General features: G+C 42.1%; 1 protein-coding gene across 5 annotated transcripts in view; it reads right to left on the bottom strand.

Moving 5' to 3' along the window:
* Positions 1 to 9,722, bottom strand: part of DCLRE1C (DNA cross-link repair 1C) — an 89,960-nt gene that overhangs the window by 23,885 nt on the left and 56,353 nt on the right. For all 5 annotated transcript variants that reach the window (XM_085894288.1, XM_085894286.1, XM_085894289.1 and 2 more), the window contains 2 exons: positions 1,132 to 1,220; positions 6 to 109 (listed from right to left, as the gene is read on the bottom strand). In XM_085894288.1, the coding sequence (XP_085750414.1) occupies positions 6 to 109; positions 1,132 to 1,220 (193 nt within the window). The remainder of the gene's footprint in view (positions 1 to 5; positions 110 to 1,131; positions 1,221 to 9,722) is intronic.

Genomic DNA, 9,722 nt, shown 5'->3' with positions numbered 1-9,722 from the left:
ATTACCTGGTTGTGAAGAGGGAAAGTGTACAGTTTGTTGCACTTTTCCTAAAGGACTATGAACAATTTCCTCTCCTCGATCACTTGGGTGATGGCAAAAGGACAAGAGGCTGAAACGAAAGGGTCACACTTTGAAATTATAATGTCATATGTTGAAGTAAATCCTTGTTTGCTTTCAATAATTTCTTGTTCAATTAATGCAAATCAACAGATAAATCCAGCAGGAAAGCAGAACCCAATATCCAGTGAGAAGGGAATGGTGTCTGGTACTTCGTTCTGTTGTCTGCTATCACAACTCTTTATCTCTCCCTCTCCTGCCGATTTTTTTCACCCACCTGCTCCTGCTCCATTATATCTCCTAAGCTCTTCCTCAGGTCCTTGTCTCCCCCTACCACCTCCCCAATGACATCTCCTCCTCCCCCACCCATGCTCCTCCTCCTCCTCCTCCTCCTCCTCCTCCTCCTCCTCCTCCTCCTCCCATTATCTCTCCCTCCTGTGTCCGCATCCTGCTCAATCCCCTTCTATTCCTCCCCTTCCCACCCATCCTCCTACCTCCCCCTCCCATTATTTATCTCTCCCTCCTCCTCCCCTCCCCTCATCTCTCCCCCGTGTCCACATCCTGCTCCATCCCCTTCTATTCCTCCCCTTCCCACCCATCCTCCTACCTCCCATTATTTATCTCTCCCTCCTCCCATTATCTCTCTCTCCCTCCTCCTCCCATTATCTCTCCCTCCTGTGTTCTCATCCTGCTCCATCCCTTCTACTCCTCCTCCCCTCCACACATCTTTCCTCCATTATCCTTTCCCCCCTCCCAATCCTCCTCTTCCTCACTCTCCATCTCTCCCCTCTCCAAAGGGGGGGGGGGGTTCACCTTTGGCAAAATCCGTGTTAAGATGTATAGGTAATATACTCCTCTTCCCATCTCATCTCATCTTTTTTGCTTTGTCCCTCATATTGTCTTCCTCCTTCCCCTTTCTCTCCCATCTCCCCATCCACTTCTCTCCCTCAAGCCCCCCCCCGCCCCCGTCCCTTTCCCCAAAAAGCAGGGACAGAATGGAGAGAAACCAGGTGCTCAGAAAAGTCCCTCCCTTTATCATGATGCAATGGTGGAGTGTGTATGAGTTGGAAATACCGTTCTTGCACCTCTTTGGCTGTACTTCCAGGCGGAATTACATTTGGATAGATATTGACAGGGTTGAAATACGAAACAAAGTCCTGCAGCTGCAAAGAAAACCCAACACAAGAGAGTACTGAATGAAATGGAAAGTTAAAAACAAGGAAAAGGTAAAATAAAGAAAAATAATGTTTCTTTTGTCCTTCAGAATTTAAAACACCAATCTTAAAGCTTTCAACCTCCAACATTTAAAATGTACACTGGTGTTTCTATCAAGGTAATTACATGTATGTATTGTACACCGCTTCTTCACAATTCCATATCGAGGCGATACACGGCGTCATCACCGGGCACCGAAAGAAGAGAGTACTCAATTTATACTCCGTTTGTTACTTGCAAAATGGAAGTTTTTCAAGTATGTTGGTCAGTTGATTTTGCTTGTGTGTGTGTCTGTGCGTGTGTCTGTGTGTGTGTCGCCTGCCCATCACAATTTTAAACCGATCTTCACGAAACTTCACCACATGGTAGAGTTTGTCATAAGTAACAAGCCTATTGTTTTTGAGGTCAGAAGGTCAACATCGGCCAAAGGTCAACAACTCAGAGGGTATTTCTAAAATCCTCAATTTTCATCCGATCGACTTGAAATTTGAAGAGGATTTATATTTCAGGTCACTGAATTAAACGAGACAATTATTTTGAGGTCCTCATTGGCCAAAAGGTCAACATAGGCCATATTTCTAAAATTGTCAATTTTCAACCGATTCACTTGAAATTTGAAGATGAGTTGCATATTTGGTCATTGAATTCAACCACCAATTATTTTTGAGGTGAAATTTGTTTTATGGATTTTGCAAGTATTGTGCTCTGCACAACGTCGTCTTCTTGTTATTCTGTTTGTCTATCGCCTGCAGGTTACAATTCCAAACCGATCGTCATGAAACTTTACCAAGTTGTAGAGATAGTCTCAACTGAGAAGCCTATTAATGAGGTCAGAGGTCAAAGGTCATCTTGAGGTCAGATTTCTAAAATAGTAATTTTTCATCCGATTGACTTGAAATTTGAACATTTGCATATTGCATCACTGGATTGGGGAACAAACTATTTTTGAGGTCAAAAGGTCAAAGGTCAACTCGAGGTCAAGCTTCCAAAATTTTCAACTGAAAAATCGTCGATTTAAATCCTATTAACTTGAAAGTTGAACAGGATTTGCATAGTCAGTCACTGATTTTTGGAAAGCAACCATGTTTGAGGTCAGAAGGTCAAACTTCTAAATTCAATTTCAATCTGAAAAAGAATCAATTTTCATCTGATTGACCTGAGCTTTGATTATGATGGTCAATTTAAATCTTGATGAAATGGAAAATTTGATATATCCATGGCAACCTTTGGAGACGAGAGGTGGATTTTGCAAGTATCGTGCTCTGCATGACGTCTTTTTCTTGTTACTTGCAAAATCAAAGATTTTTCAAGTGCAGTCAGCTCGCCTTTTACGCGTGTTCCTTGAATAGTGCGCGTCTGTCATTTATCCCACTTTTTAATTTACGTTCACGAACATTTGGAATTACGCGATTCGAGTGTGCGAGTAATGCTGCAATTCAATTTTCGCACTGAACAGCATGAAAATGTTTTCGTTATAACAGCTGATGTCGGCTTGATAGATTGCCTCCCTCACCTTCGTTTTCTCACCTTCCCCTCCATCAGTTAATGTCCGGAAGGTGGAAACCCTCCCTCTTGGCTTCGTGCATTTGGTGAAGTGTTTACTATTTCGCGCGTGAATTGTGCCGCTGTAATAAGTGTAGCCTTTGTAATCACGGCTGGAATGCGTCCGTGGTGTAGCGAGGATGGCAGTGCGAGCCAAAGATAGAGGAAGGCCATCACTATTGAAGTAAAAATGGATGTTTTAGTTTGGTATGAAAGAGGTGATCGTACAGCTGATATGAGGCGTGCGCTGGACCTTAGCGAGTCCATGTTGCGAACAATAAGAAATAGTGCGGAAAAGATAAAAGAAAGGACTAAATGTAAAACCTCAGTGAGTGCGACCAAGACATCGTATGCTATAATTTCTATTATGGAGAAAATGGAACACATGCTCAGCACATGGATTGAGCACCAAAACCAGGAGAACATGCCTGTCAGCATGTTTGCGATACAAGCAAAGGCCAGAAGCATTTATAAAGACAATAATAAGTGATGAAGGAGAAGTGAATCCATTTAATGCTAGTTCTGGATGGTTTTCGAACTTCCGGAAGCGTTACAACCATTGCAACATCAAAATGACCGGAGAGGCAGCTGTTGCCGACACCGATGCCACCGAGAAGTTTCCTGTGTTTCTCGAGACCATTATCGAGGAAGGTGGATATTCTCCAAAAAAAAAATTCAACATTGATGAGGCTGGTCTGTTTTGGAAAGAGGATGCTGTGAATATTTTATCTCCCAGTTTGCTACCGAGTTGAAGGAATATTGTGAGAAGGAGAATTTGAGTTTTAAAATTCTCATCCTCCTCGATGATAACCCCAGCTCATCCAACATCCAACCAGGACTTTAACGAAAACATTAATGTTGTGTTTCTTCCACCCAACACATCTCTAATTCAACCCATGGGCCAGGAAGTGATTGCTACATTCAAGGCATATTATCTCTGAATAACATTTGCAAACCTGGTAAAATCAAATGATAATAATCAGATGACTGCAAACCATTCTGGAAGGCCTTTACAATAAGGGATGCTCCATGTAATTCCGAGGAGTCTTGGAAGGAAGTCACCCGTTTCTGCATGAATGGACTATGGGGGAAACTTTTCCCTCAATTTGTTCACGGCTTTAAGGGTTTAAGCGTGAATAATGATTTGTCGAAAGCACGACGTAACTGAGTTGAAATGGCCAAGACTGTCGGCTTTGATGAGGTGGAGGAGGGTGATGTAGAGGAGTTGCTGGACTCATACCGGGAGGAGCACTCAAATGAGGACCTAATGCTGGAGAAGGAACGCCAGGTGGAGGAGTCGGAGGTAGAAAGTGAAGAGGTTGAGCCACTGCGTACTCTCACTAGTACGAGGATGGTGGCGGCTTTCCGCCTCATTGATATGCGTCTCGCCATCTTCGATGAAGATGACCCCAACACAGAATGCAGCTCAAGAGTGGCCCGGAATGTCCAAACGGACCTCAGCTGCTATTGTTACAAATCTGGAAGCCATGAGCACACAACAGCCAGAACCTTAAAGCTCAGTTATATCGGTAAGTGTGTGTTTCTAGTTAGGGTCCCGTCCCTAGTATAATGGGAATTAATTGTACGTGCGCTGCGGAGTTATTTTGATAGCCAGGGTTTTCTTTTACATTTTTACATCACTTACAACAATAACAACACCTTCGCTCCATCCTGACACCATAACGCTCGCAGTGGGCGGAGTCCGATGTGCCAGGCAGTGTGAATTCCACGCCAAATAAGGGCATGAGTCCCTGTTTGCCCAATGAGCGACGCGCACGCAAAGCAGAGGCATTCGGCCAATGGGAAGCCAGCAGGGAATACTGTTACTCAACTTCCTGTTTGAGTGGCGGTCCTTTTCAGGGGGGCGGGGACGCGACACGCCCTCCACCCAATGAACGGAGGCCACAGAGAGCCGTGGCTCCTCCCAACAGAGGAGAGGGATAATTGTCGGCGCGACTCTCCCGGTAGAGAGCTTTTTGGGGCCTGGCTTGTTTTCCCATCTTTTTCTGCCTTCTGCTCCGTCCATCCGTCCTTCTGAGAGTTGGTTTTGGTCTGCCAGATCGCCCCGGATAGCCTGGCCTTGCCTGTTGGCGCTTGCTGCCTCGTCCGCCCTTCATCCTCTGTCCTGGGTACTTGGAGTGGCATCGTGGTTGCGAATTCGAGTCCCGCCGGTCCGAGACGTCGAAGACCACATGAGGTGGACAGGTCCAAGATAGCTCTGGTTTCCAGCTCTCCTTTCCTTGAGCTGGAAGCCTTCAATAAAGACCCGACGGGGTCCGTTTCTGTGTTTGTGTGTGTGTCTGTGTGTGGGCCCATCTTAAAGTAGAACTGTATAAGTGCTTGTGTATAAATTTCCATTTCTTTATTATTCCGATAACTCTGCTCTTCTGTGTTCCCCTCCCTGCCTATTGTAAATAAATATCCATTTTGTTGAATGTATCAGCTCGTTTCTGTGCTTCTTTCTGTGCGTGTTGGGAAATTGGGAAGCGGCAAATTGTGCATTTGGACCGACAGACCTCGGTAACCATCCACTCGGGTTACGCACGGTTCGAGCCTGATAATGGCTCGTTCCGCTCGAGCTCCGTCGAGGGTGTGAATTCCCTGGTAGCTTTGCCGCGTGGATACTTAGGTATATTGAAGTTGGCAATTGACCCTATTTCACGCGGCCGAATTATTGGCAATTCACGGTCTTTTAAGGGACCCGTGCCTCTTCGGAGTTCTCCGAGGAGTACGATCTAAATTCCGGGTGTTCAGTGGAGCCGATTCTACTGCTCCACCTAGCGGTCGTGCTCGTCACCGAAACTCGGCACCACAACACTATTCACTAAGTTAATTCAAAAAGAAACGCAGATGAAGGCCGCTCAGACGACTTTGTTTTCCTTTTTTCAAAAAAATGAAGGGAAAGAACATCCAAAGGACGATGCCAGTGAGCCATCACCATATAGCGGTCAAAAAGCTAAACCGCATCTCATACCCTCTCCAATTCAACATCCGTCAACATCATCAACACCACCATCTTCACCAAGATCATCTGACATAGATGATCCCCCTCCTCAAGAACTCCTCCACCTCCTTCCCTCAAACACTTCCAGAAACAAGACATCAGCAGCAGCAGCAGATAATGCAGTGTTAACTAACATCCCCTTTCTTTAATTTTTCTATTTTTAGTTGTTAGAATTTATTAAATGGAACCGTACGTGGTTGTGTTTTCATAATTTTTCATTGTTTATATCTTAAACATTACACTTTAAATAAAATAAACCACTGTGATAATAAAAATAGGATAATAATAATAATGAAGATTGATGCAGCCCTCCCCCGAACCTCCACCTATTATGTTATTTCTTATGGGGAAATTGTGTTTAATTTACACAATTATCTTCAAGAACACAACGATGGCGTAAATCAAAAGGTCCCTGTCCATTGGTTAGTCTATTTTGTTTTTCTGTCTGTCTGTTTATCGCCAAAGGTCACAATTCTCAACCAATCTTCACAAAACTTCATCACATGATAGTTTGTCATAAGGAAGAAGCATATTGTTTTTGAGGTCAAAAGGTAAACATAGGCCAAAGGTCAACAACTTAGGTGAGATTTCTAAAATCCTCAATTCTCATCTGACTGGAAATTTGAAGACTATTTGTATATCAGCTTACTGAATTCAATCACTAATCATTTTTGAGGTCAACATAGGTCAAAAGGTCAACATGGGCCACATTTCTAAAATTGTCCATTTTCATCCGATTGACTTGAAATTTGAACAGGAGTTTCATTTCAGGTCATGGAATACAACCAACAATTATTGAGGTCAGCATATGCCAAAAGGTTAACATAGGCCAAAGGTCAACAACTTAGGTGCACTTCATAAAATCCTCAATTTTCATCTGATTGACTTGAAATTTGAACAGGATTTGCATATCAGGTCAATGAATTCAACCAATTATTTTTAAGGTCAAAAGGTCAACATTGTCCTAAGTTCTTAAATTGATAGGGCCAAAAACCATATATTACAAGATGTGCTTTGGCAAAAATGGTATTTCTTTTTGATTAATCAATTAATTGATTAATTACATTATTATTATCGATTTATTAATGACTTACTTATTTTGTTTCTTATCTGGGCAATATCTCAGGCACCTTTTGAGTGAGGAAGCTGATACTTGGACATGACAGTGAACAAGTGATTTGGCTATAAAGGGCATTTTTGATTTATTGATTAATCAATTAATTATTCATTTTTCGATGAGTTACTTAATTTTCAAAAAGTTACAGATTCGGATGAAACAGTGGTGGTTTTGGTATGCTATTAGCCAATTGATTCAAAAATTAATTATTTTACGATTATTATTTATTTATTTTAATTGTGCAATCAATCAATTATTGTACACCGCTCTCTCCCAATTCCGTCTCCATGCACCGCAAGGCGGCATTGCCAAGCGCCGAGGGCGCTCCGGCAATGTGGCACGCTGGAGGATTTGTTATTTATTTATTTGGCATGGGGGCGGTGTACTTTGAATGTACCTCTACTTGTTATTCGTTTTACTGCTTTGAGGCTCTTTTTCACACACTGTAGGTAAAACAGACTAGGTTGTGAAATGGGTAAAGTATCCGCTTGAATCTGGGAGGTCGATATTTCAAATCCCGTCCAAGTCATACCAAATAAAATTGGTTCATGCCGCTTCCTGGCTTGATACTCAAAATTTGAAAGGGACAGAGCATGGACAAACAACCACAGGTTGGCAACAATTGCACAGACTTGATATGCCTCATGGCCTTCCTCTTGCATTGAAGTTCCATGTAAGGGAACTCATAACTATCGTAAACAAAATTAAGTGAAACGTTTGAGAGTTAAAAAATGAGTGGGAGGAGTTAGGGGGTTAAGAATCGGGGTGGGTTTGAAAAACAGAAAGAGGTAAGAATAAGGGGCAAAAATAATAATATAAGAGAAAAAGCACAAAACGTTTGCATTTTTTTTTAAACCTATGCCACCAAAGATGGACAGAGTTATGGTCGGAGGTTGTATTTTCACTCCTGTTTGTCTGTCTGAGCATGATATCTCAAAAATAAATAATTGATTGACCTACCTATAGACAAGGTAAAATAAAAATAAACCAATGTCACCCGCAGGGTGACCCGTATCTTGCCAAAAGGTGACCACGTGTGATTTCTTTAAGGTCACACTGAGGTGAACAGAGCTGCTATCCACCAGGAGCGACTCCTTGAGGAATATCTGCCTACGAGAGATTCCGATGAGAATCGTTCTACAGAGTAACCATGAAAAAATATGCTTTTGCCTCATAATGTCACCAAATGACGTCATAATGTCTCAAGCTTGACATATCTAGAAAGCACTCATCGAGGTGTTCAATTTGAGGTACTACACGATATGGTTCCTAAAACTTGAAAATTTGACCTTGGGGTCAAATATGTTTGACCTTAGGCGCTAACCATGAAGGTCAAGGCCAATCACCACGAAAAATTAATCAGCTGAGCGCCAGACCATGAACTATATTCCCATGAAGTTTGAAGACGATCCAATCAAAATTACTCAATAAATAGGGTTTCGTCGACTCCCCTGATTTGCGACAAAGTGACCTTGACCTTTGACCTTGACCTTCAAAATTTTGTGCTCTGAAAGGGACCTCTATAGGCCTCTGATATGCGAAGTTACAAAAATTTCCAATGATAACTGTGCTCTGCAGCATTTTTTATATGTGATTACAGACAAACAAACAAACAAAAAAAAATAAATAAAAATAAAAAAACATACAAGCTGACTAACATATCTTGCAAAAACTTCGTTTTGGCAAGATAATAAATAAAAATGATGATGAATGAAACAAAATAGACCATATGTGAAACTTAAACCCAAACAGTCTGTTCCGAAAGCGGCAGATAATTAGTCTTGCCAATTCCTGTGCACGCATGTCTGTTTGCACACACACCAACCTTAACATCATTGCCCCAGAAAGCCTTCAGCACAGTCAACAAAGATGTCTGCAACCATGACTTTTTTTTTACATTAAATGTAACCGTGAGTTGAGTTTCTACCTTGAACGTGGATTTTGTCCACGTTATCTGAAAGAGGACAGGGAAGTGGAGGAGTATTGGGGTCAAGGCAATGCAGAGGCTTGGTGCCATTGGACCTCACCCCTCAAAGGAAAGAGGAGGAGAAGATCATCTGCACCCGCTCCTTAGTGTGTATTTGCTCACACCGCCCGTTGTTTGAGATGTGCTGCAAGACCGAGGGGCTCGGCAAGTGCGTCCAACCGGCCTTAGGCACGGTTAGATAAAGTTGTCTAATTTAACCACAAGTTGATTTCACACCTTGAATGTGCATTATTTCAAATTTGAAGACAATCTACACAATACATTTTAATGCACTCAAGGGATTACACCACACACATGCAGTTTTGCACAATAATTAAATAGTGCTCAAAATTTTACATCCAAACAATGCCAAACAATATCTTTAATCAAATCTAAATATTTCGTTCAACCAAGGTCGCCGCCGTTTATTCCTGGGGCGTTTATCCCTGCAACCCAAACCTACAGAAACAGACATTTTGGAACGCCGGCCATCCAATCATCATGTAACTTTGTTTAAAAAATAAAACAAAATAATAAAAAAAAACATATCCATGGGTAGGCACACCGATGTTGAAAGCTCTGTGTCAATGTCTAAAGTGAGGGTCTCGGCCAACATGGAGTACCATATCAATTTGTACAGATGACAGAGATCACCTACAATGGATACATATGCAGTGTAATTTGCAACAATAAGTTGTCATCTGAATTGGAAATCACTGCAGGGGTCAGACAAGGTTGCATGTTGGTTCCATTGCTGTTGTTGGTGGTGTTGGATGTAGTTGTGAAATATTTTTTTTTATTGTCCAATGAAAACTATTCCC

Source organism: Eptatretus burgeri, chromosome 9 (assembly GCF_056783735.1).
Source record: "Eptatretus burgeri isolate ZD-2024b chromosome 9, Ebu_testis_v1, whole genome shotgun sequence".
In the NCBI taxonomy this organism is placed as follows: Eukaryota; Metazoa; Chordata; class Myxini; order Myxiniformes; family Myxinidae; genus Eptatretus; species Eptatretus burgeri.
The sequence above is the reverse complement of the archived record's forward strand: the minus strand, read 5'-3'. Positions and strand labels throughout refer to the sequence as shown.